We start from the raw sequence: 19,932 nt of genomic DNA, 5'->3' as shown, positions 1-19,932 counted from the left end.
GCATGGGTTGGAATAGTGCCACAGCTCTGTATGCTGACATTCTCCAACTGTCGATGTACATATAGACAGAAACCCATTGATCCGGGGACTGGTTCCAAGTCCCCTGATATATTAATTGAATGGAAGTCTCCCTGGAAATGCCAAATACATAGGAATAGGGTCTGCCCACCGTAAGTTCCTACACAGCCAGAATTTCTTCTTATTTCCATTCTGCTGAAGAAGTTAAGTTTATAGAGACTCACCCTCAATATTTTATTTTCTATCAGCACATATTGCTTCAGACATTAACTTCCAAGTCAACAGAAGGCATTTCCAAATGCCAGCCCCATGTGAAAGATTCCTGAGCTAGTTGGAGGTGAGCTGATACAGCTGTACCAAACACATACCCATACTCCTGCATAAGAATACCAATCCTGAGCTAAAAACATTGAATCATAGAATCATGTAGGTTGGAAAAGACCTTTAAGACCATCGAGTCCAACTGTCAACCCAACACTATGCCCACTAAACCACATCCTGAAATTGTTACATTGTCATGGCAGTCTGCCCAGAAGACTTATCCCTGCCCCTGAGGAGGGCTAATTAGTTCAGGTTGAGCATCCCCCCAGAGCAGATATTCTGCTTGCAAGGCTGGGAACTTCTGTCTTGTTCATTTACATTTGATCTTCTCTAAATCTCCAGAATTCAGGAGTTGACACTTTCCTCACTTGTATCATTTAGTCTTTTATCTGTTCAGCCCAAGTCCAAGAATAAAGTGCCCCCAAATGAGAATTGTTTTCCAAATGTAATGTTACTTTTTTCTCTTATTTGAAGCTATCAAGGTGAAAATGTGTAATAAATGCCCATTTGGTTCTTATCTAATCTGAATATCTTCCTTTTCATAGTTTCAGTGTTAGAAATATTCTAGTTTAGTTTGGTTTGGTTTGGTTTGGTTTGGTTTGGTTTAGTTTGCAGCTCTTCTGCCTACCTGCTCACAAGATGACAATTCTATAAAATGAATGATAAATATTTAGAGTCTTATGTCAAAATGTTTTTGTAGTTGTTTTGTTCATACTTGGAAGCTTATTTTTTTAAATCCTCTAGTTAGTAGAAAGGATGCATACTCAGGGTTAGATTTCCTCCCAGACATTATCCATATCCCTCACTGTCTTTGAATAAATAATATGTAAATAAAGCGAAATAATATGTAAATCAAGCTGAATTTTCTTCACATTACCTTCAATAAATGGGTTTAAACCACCACACAAATCTCATAATTCACCTATTTGGTTCTAGTAGTTTTAGGACAAATCCAGTAGATTTAACTTTAAGCCTCCAAATATCTCTGCTGACAATCTAAGGTAAAGTTCTGGATATCCAATCCTTTACATTCACTAAGGCCTGCAGTTAGTATGGTTTCAAAGGTTTCACAGAAATCAAAACACTTTGATAGGTGTCAGTATAAGTAATTATTTTTGATAAATGATTGCTCTGATCTCTAGATGTCCTGACAGAGATTGCCCCATACATGTGCTGACCAGACAAGAATTTTCCTGCATTTATTCCATTCTTCCCTTCTCCAGAAAACACCTGGGGCAAAGATGAAGACTTTATATTGAAGTAAAAACCTGACATATCCATCTAACATGACTATTACATTTTCCCGGCATTTCTTGCTGCCTGCAGTTCAGTTAGAAGATATGAACATGAGCCTCACCCTGGCTGCAGTACACCTGAGATCCGGGGCATTTTCCATGGTGCACAGGTAGTTCCAGCTGTAGCACCTGGAGCTGGGGTGAGCAGAGGCAGGGAACAGACACAGGTTACCTCTGCAGCCCTCGCACGGTAACTCCAACATTTCGCGGAAGCACTGCACTGCACAGCATTCTTGTCTGTGAAATCCTGTTTGGTTAAACCACAGCTTCAGCCACAGTCCTGAGCAGTGTGGGCTCCACTCTCCACAGGACACCAGCCATCGGCCCAAATCTTTCCTTGCTACCGTTCATAGTTGCAACCACCAGTCTCCAGGGATGCTAATTCCATGGTACGGACCAGTTTGCCTAGGGAGCTTTGGAAGGAGATGCCGCCAAGAGGTTCCACTACCACAGTCAAAACACACTGTAATTTTTGCAAGAGTAATTTTTAAGGATAAATGCAAAATGTGGTTCTTTTGATGTCCAATAATGAACAATACTTTATGCTTGCAATTATGCCTGTCACACAGTGACAAGGAATATGCATTTCATGGACGACAAGGTAAATCACTAAGTGGTCCTGACTTATTAAGCAGACGGACATCTGGCACTTTACCTGAGACTCAGTTCAGGTCCAAAGTAACTTAGCATACATCATCAGTTGTACTCTGCTAGCTCTCAAAGATGTTATAAAAGGGACACTGTAGAACTGGGACACAAATGGAGGGCAGGACTTAAATCTTACCTCTAGCAACTGACAAATCTCCCTTAGTGCGAACAGTGAGCTTTCATCCTAGATGCTGACATAAGCTACAGGATGAATGACATGTCTTCTTTTCATAAACAAATGGAGATATTTTAAGAAATAAAGTACCTTTGTCTCACAAAAGTAACATTTGCATTATTAAGTGTGGTTATTACATTGAGTAGGACTTACCATTGTGTTATCTTTTTTTTTCCCCCAAGTTTAATTGATTTCTTATGGCTTCTAGTGATCTATTCCATATGGACTCTTCAGATCTGTTCCTTCCCTTCTATACATTGGCATAAGTTAGGAATTACCACTATGAATTTACACTTATATAAGCCTTAAAACAGAAAAGAATCAATCCATGTAATTTTATTTAAAAGCCATCACTGTGTTGATATTCAAATATCATCTTTTTCACTTCATCACGGAGATCCAGTGCACATATTGAGTAAAGCTGTTATACTTGATCTATAACTAATTACCGAAATTGTTGTGCTCTAGTATTGATTAGAAACTGACATTCTCATTTATGAAGCTATTGGGTTTGCCTTATCAGAGCTAATGTGTACTTCATAATAATAAATATGAGATGTAGCTAAAAGTGGTTTATCTATAGACATTTATGTACTTAAGCGGGTGATTTGAACTCCTCAGGAATTTAGCTATGAACCAAAAACTGTAAAATTTTTACCATCTTTAAGACACTATTAAACAATTACCTATAATAATTTGGGGTTTTTTTCCCCAGTCACAATATTCTCCTGTATGAGGATGGTCATGCAGTTGTTGCTGATTTTGGAGGTAAGAAGTTTTTATTAAACATTTATAAATTAACCTCAAATTCTCTAAAACTAAACATGTGCTGACTAAGAAAATGCTGAGGAGGTTGCACTTCGTTTTGTTATTATGAGAGGACACAAAAGGCTTTTAGGGATGAGAATACCCCTATTTTTTGTCTCATCTAAGTTACCAGGTGCTATGGAGTACCCCACTGTTTACCTGAGTAGGAAGCCCAGATGATAGCAAGATGGATGCATCTCAGTTTGATTAAATTCTAGCAGTAGGTTAGAGGAAGAAGTTGAGTGAGAAATGCCTGTAATAGAAGATGTGCCCTCCTCTTTCATGGCAAGTGGTTAGGATCTGAGGATGGTGTTCTTGTGCAAGTCTGTCTCTTGGCAGCAAAGCCCCATGGCAATAGGAGAGGTTTCTTTCATTTTAGTTAAAAGAGCAGAATGTAGTTCATTATTTCAGTTATGGACCTTAGTAACTATGTGTCCAAAATTAGACTAGGCTATATTTTCTGAATCTGGATTTTGTGCATTCTCTTGGTGTTTATCAGTCAGGCTCCATGGGAGTACATTCTTCTTGGTGCAAGGGTGGAGTTTAGGGAGCTTGGTTTGATCTGACTCCTTAGGAACCACTTGACTTAAGACATGGCCATTGTTACTGTGCAATATCACCACAGATGAGATCAGCAGAGAAGCGTGAATGTCAGCTTAACACAGGAGGAGGATGGTGGCAGGATGACCATATCTGTGAAGGACCCAGTGCTGACCCACACCTGCTGTTATCCAGCCTGCTGAAGCAAGAAAATAGCAGAAGGCTTGGACCACTTGGGAGTAGCTGCTTGTCTGGGGCATTGCTGACACTACTCTTAGTCATACAGATGCATGCTTAAGTGTATTTTTCTGATATGTCAAAGGCGTCTTAAGTCCTGCTTGGGGACTTATTTATGTATCGCAAAATGTAGCATATACCACCTTCACTATATTCGTGCAAGATCTTGTTATTTTTAGGTGGGCTGCTTTTCTGACATTAAATAAGACTGACAGGCTTCTGTGGCATTGCATTTTAATGCAGGGCTCAGCGACTGTTTGTTGTAAATCTAGATACAGTTATATTAACCAGTACAAATAACCATGAGGTCACAAATTCTGAGCTGGATCCTCAGCTGCTGTAAACTGCTATTAATGTCGATGGAGCTTTGTAGATTTATGCCAGCACTGAATTTGGTATGCAGGTCTCAGAAGCCTCATTGTCTGTACACATCTTTGTTGAAAAACAGCTATCACAGTTCTCCTGGACTCTCAAAACCCCAGAGTTATTAAAAACAAACAAACAAACAAACAAAACCAAAACACTTCTTACCAAGACTGTTGCATAATAAGGTGGATATCTGTATTGGGTTGACAGTAATTTGTTGTTGTTGTTCTGTGTTTCAGAATCTAGATTTTTGCAATCCGTGGATGAAGACAATATGACAAAACAACCTGGGGTTTGTTTCTTGTTTTGTTCCATACAACTAGCATAAAACATACGGGCAAAGTCAGTTTAGGAGAAAACTACATTAGAAATATTTTTCTTGGGAAAGATGAACTGGTATAGTATTTTATCTCTCTTAATGTTTCTTTGTGGTTTTTTTTCTTTAAGCCTCTTTAATAGCGGAGATGAGTGAATATATAGTATCTGCAACAGAGAATAATGCTTTATAGGCTTGTCTCTGGAACTCTATTGCCCCCCCCAAAATCCTTAGTAAAGTGTCAATTTTTTAATTCGCTCTTCCCCACTCACATACACACATTGCTGGCAGGTGGTTCCTATTTCAAATAGGGAATTAGTTATTTGACACTGATTTTCTTTCAGAGTTCTTTTCTCCATTACAATCCTATTGCTGACAGAGAGTCAGCTTTACAAGACAGTATTGTCTTCTTAAGCACACACAGGTGCATTCTGTGTGTCACTCCATGGTCATGAAAGTTTGCATCATCATAATGACTAATTGTGGAATAGGATGGGTGGTGCTAAAGCCAGGGTTTGGCAATCATCTTTTTAACAAATCGTAATACACACTCACTCTGTGAGGAGTGAGCACTGCTGCTGCAGACCCAGATCCTGCTAGGGTTTGATGATGTCTCACTGAGAAGGGCTGTCTTGTAAAGAACGTGGATTAAGTTATTGAAGTGCAAGGAATCTGCAAAAACACCTGAACTCATCACTCCAGTGAGAGGCTGGTTGTTTGTGAAGCAGCTTCAGAACTGGGCTTCTGCAGAAAGCAGTGAGATTCCCAAGAGAGAGGACACCAACCCAATGCAGTTGTAGTCAGTTTTTTCCATCTATCAGCTGGTGTAATAATTAATTAGTATTACATGGCATGCTCAGACCTTATGATGTGGTCTCCAGACTTTGAGGCTGGGTGTTCTGCTTATGTTTTAGCATCACTCTCATGTTTAAAGCCTGATCGGTCTGGCTTTATGGGGTTGAGACAGCTACCATACTAATGCTGTTACATATAACATGCAATAATATGCTGCCTAGATTTTGCAAGCTAGGTGAAAGTTTTTCCTGGCAAATTTACCAGTTATTTTATGGAGCAATGGAGGCAAGGAAAACAAACATACAAATACAGGAAAAGATGCATATGTGAGAAAGTAAACACTACTAATGTGTTATTGATGTTTCCTGACACGCAGAACCTACGCTGGATGGCCCCTGAGGTGTTCACCCAGTGTACAAGGTACACTATAAAAGCCGATGTTTTCAGCTATGCTTTGTGCCTCTGGGAGCTGTTAACGGGTGAAATTCCATTTGCTCACCTGAAACCAGGTAAGATACTCAATGAATTAACATTTCAATTTTTCTGAACTAGAGAAGTAGCTACACTGTATAATATTAACCAATATTTTACTGAAGTTTGTTATTAAGTGCAAAGATTTTGCATTCTGTGAAAAGCATAGAACTATCCCACTATAACCCCATACATTATTCACTACAGATCTATGTAACATAAAATTCTTTATCCAGTTCTGGGATTCTGAACAAGTCACCCTAACTGTAGGCCTTTTGACTCTCACATTGGTGTTGGGATTGGTAAAGCCATTCCTTGATAAATCTCCACCTTGAGCGTATTCTCGTGTAGCTTAAGAAAGCACTGGCAAACAGTGGTGGGGTAGCAACAGCAAATCAACATTTCCAGGACTACATTTGGCACTCCCTGAGATTTTGACCCCTTGATGTCTGCCAGGAATTGTTAGAGGTTGAGAGTGCCCCAGGATGTGGTAAGAGCCAGTATGGGTAATGAGGGAGGTTTTGGACCCCCTGTGCCTTCACCACCACCCACTGTGGTCTGTCCTCCCATGGTCGGAGGTGGATCAGTGGCCATGCTGTTGTGCAGAACCGTGGTAGAAAAAAAATGGAGCGTTTTTCATTGCTATCTTAATCTGATTTGCATTTGCCCTCTTTTCATAGTGTCTGCTAGGCAAAACATGAATCTGGTAGTATCTGAGTCATGCCTTCAAAACCTTGTTACAGTGGAATCAAAATTAGGCAAACTGTGTTTGCCCCTCCTGTCTACATATAGTTACAATATCACAGGATTTATCTGATATTAACATTCTGAAACATCATTATGCAGACGAAAGCTGCAATGAAGATAGGCAATGGCTGAAATTAATCTAGTCTTATGATGAATACTGTGATGAGAATGGGATATGGTTAAAAAAAATCAGGCCATTCTTCTTACAATCTCATGGTTGCAGTCTTACAGTTCCCTCTGCATGTCACATGTACTCTGATCACATAATTTTAAAGTGTCAGGCAAACAAAGGATTTTACTTAAGTTTTGACTTGAAAAAATGTTGCTCAAAAGGAATGAGAGGGGTTAACCATGTATTTGGATTCACTAAATGTGTAAACCCAATTAGGAAAAGATTTTGGCAATTTTGTCTCAGTTAGTAGTGGCTTGCACTTATAAAAAGGCACTCACTAGATTTTTACTAAAGAAGCACTTAGAATTAATTTTTGTTTTCGACTGTAACAGAACCAGCCATGGGTTATTTTAAGACATCTGAGTCTGTTAACAATTTATCTGCAACTGGAGTATACTTGTCACCCTGTCTTAATAATGAAGATAATAAATTTTTTAAGTGAGTTGTAGGTTGACTCATTTTTTATTCCAAAGGCCTTTTTTTTTCCTAGGTTTTAAGCTAAATTGGGTTGTCTTCACCCATGCTCAGTCTTAACAGCACTTTGTTTCCGTTCAGGGTTATGGACTGCCTTAGCTATCTTTACAAACTGTATGGCCTGGAAAGCCTCTTCAAGCTACAAGTCTTTATCTACAGGTTTAATGGTTTGGCATTTCTGTACCTGCTGGAATGTATTTCAGTAGGAAATAGGTTGTGTTTTCCTGGGAACATGTGTGTCTCCTGGGTGCTAATGGGTTTCTGTGGGCTGTTTGCTTGCAGCGGCAGCAGCAGCGGACATGGCGTACCACCACATCCGCCCACCCATCGGGTACTCCATCCCCAAGCCCATCTCCACCCTACTGATGAGGGGCTGGAACGCCTGTCCCGAGGTGAGTGTCACCGCCTCGCGCAGCCGGGAAGGCAGCAGGAAAACAGGTATTTCTGCTCTGGCCAACCATCTGTCTAACTTCACACGGCTTCCCAAAAGCCCCAGTTTCCGAGGCAAGTGCCAATGCAGAAAGCCCTGAGAGAGATAATGGTATATGTCAAGAAATATAGAGGAGTTGATCAGTTGAGGAGGAAAATAAGTTAACGTTTAGCCATTCAATGGAACTTTAAGTAATTATGTAATTTTGATTATGACGAGTTATTATTGAGTGAGTAGAAAAATACTTGCTGCTGTCAGAGTTTTGTAGGTATTTTCTACAAAATCTTGATTTTTTTTCCATGTGAAAAATAAAATCTGTACCATCCCAAAGAGGAGCTAAGTTACCCTGGAAGTATATGAACTTCTGACTACTTTTATACCATGTCCTGAGGCTATTCCCTGATACACTAATAGGATACAAGCACAGGAGGTGTGTAGAAGACAGAATGACCTAAAGACAAACAGAAGTTCTCTCCCTGGCATTTTTGGCACATTGCTGTTCTGGAAACAGTTGGGGATAGGATCCTGTTTTTGAGAGAAACAGGGATCAATCTGGGGCCTCCTTCTTCATGGCAGCTGCTCTCTGTTCATAATGCCCAAAACTTCTCACTGTTTTTTGAGATTTTTTCTTAAGACGCTGTAAGATAAACTCTGCATACTGATCTTGTGTATTTGTGTTTCATGAAAAACTATTTTTATATGTTTACTTATCACTGTGTTTCTTGCTTTTAAAGCAATATATTTTTCTCCTCTCAAACATAGAGTAGGTAAGACCAATGAGGACACATTGCCTAGTCCTCATAAGGTGATCTTTTAGTGATCAGTTTTCAGACCCACAGGTTTGGAAGTTAAGGAAATAAAGAGTTAAGAATATTTTGGATCTGCTCAGAACTCCTTCTGTGTTAAAATTTAGTTTCCAAGCAGCAGCTCTAGCAAACTGCTTGGAGAGCATGCAGTGACTGGTTATGGGATGGTCACCCAGGGATCTTAAAAGCAGTCTACCAGGCTGTGAATGGAATGGCACCTTTCCTGGAGAGGTTCAAACATCAGTCCCTACCACCAGGAACTTAGCAGGTACCTGAACTTTCCAAGGGAAAGCAGGCCAGAAATCTTAGTGAGCGATGTGAGTTTAAGATAGAATTTAATAGATGCAGGTATAAAAAAAAGATTTTGTACTTTCCATCAAGCAAACAGTAATAAGCAAAGCACAGAAATATTTTAAGAGCTTCAGTATGTACATTACAGAGAGCAGACACAGTTTTGAGAGCTGTAAATGTAAATTTCTACATTAAATTGAATTCATGCTATTTGTTCCAGGTCATAAACACCACTGGCTGCTCTGGTCAGTGAACTTTTCCTGGTTTAGCTTCCTTTCGCTTGTATTCTATGTTGTTCTGTTTGGCTCTGGCGCAACCAGATGTGGTTCCTGTCTGATTCTTCCCATTACGAAAACCACTATTCAGTTAATTGAGTATAATTACTTGAGCAGAATTACCTTTGATTTTTTCCAATACTTTAATCAAATGCTATTTTATGTTTTTGGACTTGTTGAAATTTCTCACCACAATGATGCCAATAACTTTCAGGAAAGCTGGGGCAGTTTGGCTGTAGATTTGAAGAAAGAAAAAGAGCACTGTCAGGATGGGTTTTTTCCCTCAGTTTCTTTTGCCTCCAACGGTGATGCATTAGCATACTCCACAGATGGTGGGTACAATAGGTCTTTTGTAGTTGAGTCCTCAGCTTTGTTTTTTCTGCAAGGAATTAAAGGCACCTCATTTTCTGCCTCAAAACTACTGTCTCCTAATTCTGGTAACAAAGCTTCTTCATGTTCTTCCAGTGGCATTTCAGCTTCTTCGTTTTCGTTGTTGTCTTGATAAGGTTGATTGTTTTTAAAGTCCTGTAAATCCTGCATGTCTTCTGTATGCACAGCACTGTTAATTTGAAGACTGGTATCGCTGCCCAGTAATATATTTCCATTTTCTGTAGGACTGAGGATACTGGCTGTACTAGGTGTTACTTGGTACTTTTTTTATAGTGTTGGTATGTTTTGCTCTTCACATTATCCAAAATTTGTGGCATATTTTCTGTTTTAGTATCTGAGATATTTATATGTCTGAAAAATAATGTTTTCAACGTCAATTCATTTTCATTAAGTGGCATTGTATTACCTCTTTTCTCTAGTTTTCTTCTACCTTTTCCAGTGTTATCAGTCCTGTTCAGGTTGTCTGCAATATCAATTTCTTCTTTTTACTTCTAGTTAACTGGCAGTTAACTAGAATACTCAAGTATAAACTTGGTGACTCTAACGGGGAACAGTATTCATTTGTGTTGAAATTGTGCCACTCTTGGCAGAAACCTGGGCCACAGCAGCTGAATTACAAGGTTTGGAAGGGGCAGGCCTCCTTGTGTATGTTTTCATGTGCTTCCCAAATCCTTGACATTTCTACTATAGTTACATTTTTGCTTAGAACTTTGCATTCCTGGTATTGTACTGTATTTTCAAAAACTAGTCCTCGTTCTTTACCCAATTCAATGCTAGGATTTTTTCTTCTGAGCTCTTTCCCTCTGCTGTCTCATTAGTGATACCTGAAGAAGAATCGGCATGTCCTTCCTTTTTTAAATGTCTCTGCAGATGTAGTCCTGTGGCCTCCATCACATCACCTTCATTTCCCTCTGTGGGAAATAAATTCTGCAATTCAGGATTGAAATTAGGAGAGAGACTTCTATCACTCTCAGGGGATGAGGACAGAGGTAAGGTGGTTTTGTTCTTTAGGACTTCTGCCTTTGGCCCCTTCTTCCTTTTTATATTGGAAATATTGTGGGAAGGATGATAAACATCCATTACTGAGACACTGCAGACTTCTGACAATTTTCTTGCATCTAACGCTATTTGTTATAATAACTGCACTTCCTGTGGTTTTGCTCCCAGGTGATGCCTGCTTGTCACAACATGCAGAGCAAGACTTTTGGAGTAAATTTCTTTTTCTTTATGAGTATGTGTCCTTATTAGTGATTGCACAAGATGTTTCTTTATTTTTCCTTCTGCTTTCATCAGTTGTATTTTCAAAGCCACTGACAGTTTCCTTGGGATTTCATTCAGCAATGCCTTGCACTGGTGACTGATTTTCTATTCCAGCTGTTCACTACGGGACAGTCCACCTGGTTGGATTCTAATATTGGATGCAAATTAAATTTTATAGTCAACAAGTCATGTCCCCTTGTTTTGATTTTACTTTTCCATTTGGCTTCATCTTCTCCCGCCCAGTTTTGATTTCCAAGAAGATCCTGAATGGAGACTGTTTACCTTTCCCATTTATTGTTTCTGAACTCCTGTGTCTTCTAGTTTCATAAGCAATCATTTTGGTTTTGATGCCAATGTTTTGCGGTCGTTTTTCCTGTGATCCTGTGTCATAGGAGCCAGTTGTAACACCCATCCCCTTTGCTAGTTTAGCCACATAAAAGCTACCAATTTTTGGCATTCATCTTCTCTTGACTCCAACTGATAAGAGTAGCTCTTTGTCATTAAGTATTCATCTGTTATTCTGTTACTGATTTTTGTTCTTCTCTTTCTCCACCTTTATAGTTTTTTTTCCTGTAGAATAATTCTGGAACTTATCATGGTTCCTGTGTTTGCAGGTAAGAGTGTTTCCTAGTAGCGAAGAAACATTTTTGTCTTTTTCTGGCAGTCCACATTGATTGCCACATTGTGATCTGCAAACTGGTAACTGCAAACTGGTAACTGCAAACTGGTGTTTTTTGCACACCATGTTCCTTTGATTCCATTGCACCAGAGATAGATGGTGTCTTGCAATGAAATGCTTTTGCATTTTTTGCAAAAAACCTACTTTTTGCAGTTTTAAGCTGTCTTCTGGTATTGAAGGAGACTGCCATGCTTCAATTGTTAAACACTTTTGATCTCCTTTGCAAGGATTTCACATGATCTGCTAAATGTGTCATTCCCAATGTCTGTTAAACAATAAAATGGAATTTAGGACAAGGAGTATCATCATCATTATTATTATTTCTATTATTAAACCAATTAAATAGCTGTTTGGGATGCTTATCCAGGTAGTGCAAAAAAGCCTTTCTAGTTGCAGCATCACACCAACCATTTAGCTAAAATCTTAACCTATGAAGGATCAGATGTTATCACCTTAGAGCACTGTGGAGACAATGCTCTCATGTTATGGCCACATTTTATAATGCCCAATAAAGTTAACTGATTGAATTTTAAAGCCTTTCCTGCAATACAGAGACATCAACATCACCAGAGGCCAGGACTGGGGGTGAGGTGGGTACAGGAATGCATCATTTTAATCCCATTGCTGCCCAATGTGCAGAGGACTGCGTTAAGGATGCATCATGATTCTGTTGGCTCATAATGACTCTCACTATGACTGTAAGAATATTAGGTGTTCTCCAACAGTCCTGGACAAAGGTACTACATAGGAAAACCTATGAAGATTCAAGCTCATGAGAAAGCTTTGGCTAAATCTTTGCTTTATGTAGTTATTTAAATCAAATAATAAAGTTTGATCCATGAGATGGACTGAATGGGGGACAGATAAATTACATCAGAGCAGGTCTGTTCTATCTTCCATATAGCTCCTTTGGCATCTGTATTTGGGGGTTTTGGGGGGGTTGGGTTGTGGTTTTTTCTCTGTAACTTTTTCCTACTTGCACCAGCCACAGTCTTGAGGTGATGGATTGGACCAGCCTGGTATGGTCATTGGAAAGAAAGGGAATGACATCGAGGGCAACATTTTCAGAAAGGGCTGTGTCTCACCATAAAACAAAAAAATATTTGGGAGCATAATCTGATTGAAAGGACTTGGACTCATAAGCACCAGATTTGTAAAAGACTTCTAGTCTGCAGCTGGATGGAGCAAGGCATTTGCATTCTTTTTTTAAAAATCTCATTGTAAATGTTACACAGGTTTTTGACAAGATAGTGCCACATAAGTGCTTGTGGAAGCGCAGCTCTCGTGGCAGGTGAGTGGCCACTGGTGACCCAGGCAGGACATAGCGCTGGGCACATTTCCCCTCTTCCTCTGCTGATATAGCTCCAGGAGGGAGGGACACCCTGTCCCGCTCCTCTGGCCCGCACACAGGCTGGAGTGCCGAGAGGAAAGAGCTGCTGGCGGTGGTGGTGGTGCTGAGGAAGTCGTGGTCGTAGGCTGGATGCTGTTGTGCTGCTCTGTGAAACCAGCACGGATAACCTGGGAGTGCTGAAGGATGGCAGGTGACAGTCAGATTGATACGGCACTCTGAAAAAGCGTGCAATGCAGTGAAAAGACTGCAAAAGCAGTCTGTCTATCTCCTTTTTATGTGGTGGAAAGATACAAACTTTTAAGAACAGTTTAACATTGGTATGATTTTCTTGAGAAGGGAACTTTCAGGGGGGATTTGCTCAGAGAAGGCAGAGCCTGTCTGGGGAGCAGGAGAGAACTAAGGAGCAACACAGGAAGAGAGATGTAGAATGGAAGAAAGTCTCGCCTCCGAGATGGTGATGCAAACCAGATTTCTCTAGCAGAAATTGTTTTCACTAACATAAAACTTTGATTTTTAAACTGCCTTCAAATTCAAAGTAATCTTTTTCAGTGTATTATCTGGGTTCCTTTTAAAAACACTTAAAAAAATTTTGCATCTCCAGCAGAAGTTTCCCATCTACTCCATCATCCCAGTTACAAAACCAGGGCACGTTTCTTGCTTTCATTCTTAAGAAGGTAGAGGATCCACTTCATGATCCTTTCCACAGAGGGTATTGAAGAATGCTGTGATAGTATTGTATTATTCTAAAGATAACCCCTCTAGTGTTAAAGTTCTTCAAATGCCACTGTCCTCAATGGCATACTGTTACTTGGGAGTACTGTGCATGTGTGAGTAGTTCGAGAGTGTGAGGGTTTTTTTAAAGATAACTTTGCTGATGATTAAAAGTATCCATCAGCTTTCTGAAGGATAGAATAGGAAAATCTTGAGTTTTGTACTGTTCCTCTGCTTTTCAGTCAAACAAAATATACTACTTTCCTGTCCCTACTTCATATTAGTCCAACATTATCTTCTATAGGTTTTACTTTTAACCTGACTGCAAGGTTAGGAAACCATGACAATCTCCTACTTGGACCTGGTCATCACTACTGTGGTTTTTTTTATAGCCATGTGTACCAGCATACAGGAGGTATAATGTGTCCCTGAATTTTGCTTACGGCCACTGATTTACTCAGCTATGTTCTCATTAAATGCATGACGATGTAAGACCAAACTCTTGTTTTCCCTTCTGGATTTTGAATTTTGTTCTGATTCTTACCTTACAGTCCTCTCTATTCTCTTCCAAAAGAAAATCCACCTTTACCAACCTCTGAAAGGTTATGCAGTGCTATAGTCTGTAAATCTTCCCACTGGCCCAGGACTGCTTGGGTTAGTAACAGCTCCACAGAAATCCTCTTTCAGGGCCTCTGCTTCATCATTCACAGGCACGTTTCTGTAAAGCTCTTGAGAGCACAACTCCATCAACCTGCACTTGAGGCATGCGAATGAGCCACTCTTCTTGTGATCAGTGTCCCTCCGAATGCTCCGAAGTGATGTCTGTAGGCATATGGACATTTTACTTGCCTTTAGCATTGCATGATGCCTATTTTCCTGTAGAAAGTCTCATGTTTCTTTGTCAGACCCAACAATAGACATGACTATTATTCCATTTTCCTGAGCTAAGCATTCCATAGTGAGATAATTTCTTGGCTCATGTTCACACTAGCATGCATCTGGAATCTTCTGATGCATGTTCATTTGCTCTACCTTGTTCAAGTTTCCAGGTAAGGAAGGCCAAGACTAGACAAGAGAGACCAACAAATCCTGTAATAAAAAGTTTAAAAGACAAAATTGCACACATAAGCATATTGTTAGCAAAATATAAATTTGAAAATACTATGGTAGTTTTCTTGTGCTTTACAGTGGTTGGAAATTGAGAGAGGATAATAAGATCAATTAAAGCCTTCTGCCATATTATCTTGCAGGTAGTACAAGGCACACATATCTTGCAACACTGGATAATGTTTGGCCTGTTAGATGCAGGGTGGTGGTTACAGCTCTGCAGGCATAATCTGCAGCAGTGCAGAGATCCCGTTAGTCCCTACATTTAGTTACCTGATGATGACCCCTCAGACTTTCTTCAGATAATGATGCATTCTGAGTAACTGCATGTGAGAACAGGTTTGTTCACATGTAATTCAGGCCATTCATTGCCAGGCTTCACACTTAGCTGAGTTGAGTTTATCATTAATGTATCTCTGCCTCCTGGCAGGGCTGTTGGCATTGTAGATGCCATAACAGTGGACCAGAATTTCCCTGCTGCTTTGAAGAATCACTCCACCAGAAAATTTCTTCACTATCTTGTAAAGATGATAGTTCTGATTACTGACACGTGGCTTAGTAGAACTGATCTAGCCAAAGACAGGGAAGTGACATCCATAGAAGACAGTGCTCACTGGAAACACATGATGAGTGTAGATGATGATAGATAAAATACTGTGCCTTTTGAAAACTCAGAACAGGTCTTGCAGTCTGTAGGGAGAGAGGGAGCAAGCCTCAGGGGTCACAGGCTGCAGGATCAGCAATAACAAATGCAAAGCCATGGTTAACCCAAGCAATAAGAAGACTTAAAAGAAGGTAAGAAGACAACCATTGGGCTCCAAGATGGGCTGTCATGTTTTGGTTTGCTTCCCAGCCGTCTTTGTCCAAGCATGAACTATACCTAACCTTTCTGAGCCTGAGAGCTAACATGAGCTCTCAGCCCTAGGTGATTTGGCTGCTGGCAGTGGTATGGCTGCAGGCAAAATTTTAAGCTATAAGATGAAAGGGAGTATGTCAAGGATAGCTTTTGGCAGCTGTACAGAAATGAGGGTCAGCACACAGGAACAAGTGTTCCTGCACTTCAGCGGGAGAGGGAACTACAGGTGACAAGTGTGAAGTGTTATATGGGATTTGAGGAGAGAAAACACTGCAGCCACCTCAAGAAGCTAAAAGATGTGACAGTGACAGCTACGCACACTCCCTGGGCTGTCACATTCAAAACCAGGGCTGAATATTTGCCAGTGACTCAGGTGGCCAATGCACTGACTGGGCAGTTGCACCAAGCTGCAAGCAGGGAAGCCACCTCTGCCAGGACTCTGGTCCTGTTTTTTAACCTGCAGGGTCTTCCCATTTCTTGGAATTGCTCCTTTTTAGTCTGGGGCACAGAACATCCTCAAAATACCTCTGACTTGTTGTAAGTATCCCATAAGGGAAGCTTAAGGTGTTAGTTTTTACAGGAGCAGCTGTAAAAGAGAAACAGGAACATGATTTACGAGTTGTAGAAATATTCTGGCTCTTGATCTCTGCTCCCTATTGTAGCCTTAATCCTAAAAAGATCACATTTATGATCTTTGGAACTGGCAAACCATGTTTTTTCACTTATTCCAATGCAAAGAAAGTGGTTCTTTGGGATTATTGGTAGAAAAAAATGTACTCATTGCTTTTAATTTTTGAAATGCCAGGAAGATGTCTGTTCCTTTAATATTGCTTTATTCAAAGATTACTCCTACTATGTTGACAGTTCTCTAAATATCCAGTGGCAAGTATGTTTTGGGTACTAAAACAGAAGAAATACAGTCAGCTGTACATCTTTCCCAAAGGCCTGGGGAGAGCTGTGCTTTGCAGAAGTCACAGTGTGGTGCCCTTGGGCTCAGTGTCTGCTGGGACAGCAGCAGAGAGGACCCCTCTCCATAGCAGGGCCATTCCAGCCATGGCCTAGAGAACAGAGGACATGAGCATGTGGAGGGTCTCTCAGATGACCACATGTCAAAGCATTACCAGCTCCAGAGGTTACACCGACTCCTTCCATTTCCCCCCAAAACCTATGGATAGCTGTGATTGATTGGTAACGGTGTAGCCTGCTCCAAGGGTGAGACTTCAGGAATACATGGCAAGACCCTAGCAATTTTAAGGGCAGTCCCGTGGAGAGGATACTGCAGCGTGGGAAGGTGAGAAGGGGTAGCAGTAACAAAGTTCACACCCATGCTTCTTTGCCAGCCTCAGATGACGAAAATGCTGTTCACCACAGTCCCTGAGGGAGCAGAGCAGGAGTTAGTGCTGTTCCCCAGTGGCTCCCTCTCTTCGTGCTGTGCTGCAGTCTCTCCGTCAGTGCCTAGTTCCGTCAGTCTGTCCAGCTGCATTGCCCAGCTCACTGCCATAATCTCCATCTTGCCTGGATTGAATTGTGGGGACACAGCCCTCCTACGGCCTCCCGCTTCATCCAGGCACTTGATCATTTATCAGAAGCATCATATAATTCTCCTGTGCATCTATTAGATTACTTTTTTTTGCTATGCCATGACATGACATATTAGTTTGAAAAACTGAAAGCCATCTGTTCTATTATATTTCAAAAATGACTGCATTGCTTATTATTATCATTGCTGCTGTTTTGGGATGTGTTTTTCATTGCTTAGGGAAGTGAGAAAGCAACAGCACTTAGAGCCAGACAGGGTACAAGCCAATGATGTATGCATTTCACACACACAGCTCGCCCAGAGTGGCTCATTCTCATCAGCTGCATCACTGCTAATTCTAAAATGGGCCTCTCCTATTCCAGCTGTCTGAACTCTTTACAGGTCTTCCTATTGTTTCAATTTTCCCCCTATATGATATGGAATTTAATTTTCAGGGGTTTAAAATAGTAAACACAATGAATATTTTTTCCCCAGCTGATACCCTGGGAATTTTCACTTGGGACTCTAATTAATGCTGATAAAGACAAACCTCATATACATGTTACAATTAATAAACTCTTCTTTAGGATAGAAAGTAACTCTACTGTGAATTTTGAAAATGTGTGTTGCATCTGCTGTAATTACTGTCTTTTAGACCCCAGCAATCTCTGCAGGATAGGAGTCTGATTTAACAGGGAGTCACTGCAGTAAGGTTGTTGCTACAGCACCTTTCTCACATGCTGCAGTTTTGACTGGTTTTTATGGCTGGAGGAGTCTGTCTTGATTATCCCAATTAACTCAGTAGCAGCAGTGTTAAAGAAAATAAAATACACAAGTGTTCCCTTCTGAGAGTATAAAATGGTGGTTAAAGAAAGATTGTTTTATATTGGCTTTTGCAGTCTGTTGCTATTTCTGCACTAGGGGTAGCATAAACTAGCTAAAGCAAGATTGCAAAAACACCATCATCCTCAAACTGGTAGCCTTTAGAGCCAGAGCAGGATTTAATGGTGCTTGAGACCATCCATGGTAGAGGGACAACAGTGACCTTCCCCTAACTAGTCTTTATATCTCTGTCCTTATATTGAGGGTCAAATCTTCCAAATTAGGGTTGATAACCAGCACTTTTCTGATGCTATGTCTCAGCTGTATCTCCTGACTGGATGGATACACATCTGTATATTTGCACATGAAAATGCAGATGCAGATATTGCAGTGTGTGGGCACCTGTGCTGGCTCTGCATCGGGGCTGTCTTACTGACAGTGTTACTGTTCTGGCATTTGTAGAGCATAAGAGTGATGGGTTTGTTTGTAACTTCTGGGCTTTGACAGTGTTCCTTGGTGATGGAAAATAGAAAGTAGCCAGAGGAATGTAATCTCTATGAAGCATTTCTCATACAGAGGACGATGGAGATAGGTAGGGCCCTTATGTGCTTCTGTGTGTCAGCCAGGCAAGGGACCCTGGGTGCTCTTACAATGCCATCTTTGCATATGCTGCTGCAGCAATTGCATGGGTATTTTTGCACGTGGCTCTAAACTGTCTGAAAAGTCAAGAAATTTACTCCAGAGACTGGAAATTCAGTTTGCTTAGAAAACGTTCCACAAAGTGGATTAACTGCTTTAGGAAACACATTGCAGGGGTAGGCTTTTGGAAACTTTGGTTGGTTGGTTGGTTGGTTTCCTGGTGCTATTCTGGCATTCGAGGTCTTCACTGAACAATGTGGAAGTGTCATTTCTGAGGAATGGAACAGATTTTGGAACCTGTGTGATTTTCTGGTGTTACAAGAGGCCTTGTTTTGTATTACAGCTTCATATTACTGAACCAGATACTCTGACTTTGCATTTCCTACTGGAAACAGAGTCCTGGATTTGTTCCCTGGAGTTACTTTTCTAGTTAGCCTAGCGTAGAAAAGCAGGTTATCATGTGCCTAAACCTGTCCTTGTCCTGGATACTTGAGAGCTTTCTTACCTGGTTTAGTGAACTAAAGCACATGCTCAAGTGCTCTACCAACACAGGGGAAGAGGTTTGTGTGACTTTGGGAAGTGACTGACTGCAGTGAGCTTTGCCCCCTGACTGTATTCCTTACTGGTTATGTACATAATATATCGGTGTGAGAATTGCAGATAAAATGTATTTGCAATGCAGCGCATAGCTAGTTTATTTCATCACTAGTTTATTGTTATTAGTGTTTCCTGGATTCTTGAATATGCTCTTGTCTTTGCACTTTATGAGAGGGGCGGGGTGTTAGTTTGTTTTCCATGTAACTATAAAGTAGCTGCTAATAATTATCAGCATGTAACTCACATTCTGTTTAAATTTATTAATGAGATGTCATATTAAATTGTTGACTTAAGCAAGCACTATGTAATGGATATAGTCACTGTATCTTGTTAGCATTTCCACAGCTCATTTAGCCCCAATAAAAAGACACCATCTTTTCAGAATCCTAATGCACTTTGTTACTCAACAGTATCACTCCAACATAACTTAATCTTGCTAATGTTTTAGATCTGCATGATAGAATGATAAGGCAATTGATGGCTCAATCAGCCAGTGGATGGCTTGAACTTTGCAAAAAATGTGGGCAAAAACTTACTAAAATTAGCTTTATTAAAGGTGTTTTGCTACCATTCTCAGTAACAAAGGTTTTGAGTTACTTCTGAGAGCCTTGAAATAGTATCAGGAGGGCCACTGGGCAGAGAAAAATAAAGCAGTGTTACGACCCTCTTGTCAGCATTTGCAAGGTTTCCTGTGCAGTCAACAGCCTACCCTGAAACAGTCAATACAAATATACAATACTGCTGTAAATTCACTGCAGAGATTAAAAAGTGATTCTTTCAAAGGGTCTCAGTTATCTAGTATGTATAATAATCCTTG

The 19,932-nt window shown here is 40.4% G+C and overlaps 1 protein-coding gene across 1 annotated transcript in view; it reads left to right on the top strand.

The window, feature by feature from the left end:
• The window catches only part of TNNI3K (TNNI3 interacting kinase), a 91,530-nt gene that overhangs the window by 53,789 nt on the left and 17,809 nt on the right, over positions 1-19,932 (top strand). Inside the window, exons 18-21 of the mRNA XM_049808191.1 lie at positions 3,173-3,225; positions 4,647-4,699; positions 5,895-6,027; positions 7,665-7,774. Coding sequence (XP_049664148.1) covers positions 3,173-3,225; positions 4,647-4,699; positions 5,895-6,027; positions 7,665-7,774 — 349 coding nt within the window. The remainder of the gene's footprint in view (positions 1-3,172; positions 3,226-4,646; positions 4,700-5,894; positions 6,028-7,664; positions 7,775-19,932) is intronic.

The sequence above is a fragment of the Accipiter gentilis genome, chromosome 8, assembly GCF_929443795.1.
Source record: "Accipiter gentilis chromosome 8, bAccGen1.1, whole genome shotgun sequence".
NCBI classification, from domain to species: Eukaryota; Metazoa; Chordata; class Aves; order Accipitriformes; family Accipitridae; genus Astur; species Astur gentilis.
The sequence above is the reverse complement of the archived record's forward strand: the minus strand, read 5'-3'. Positions and strand labels throughout refer to the sequence as shown.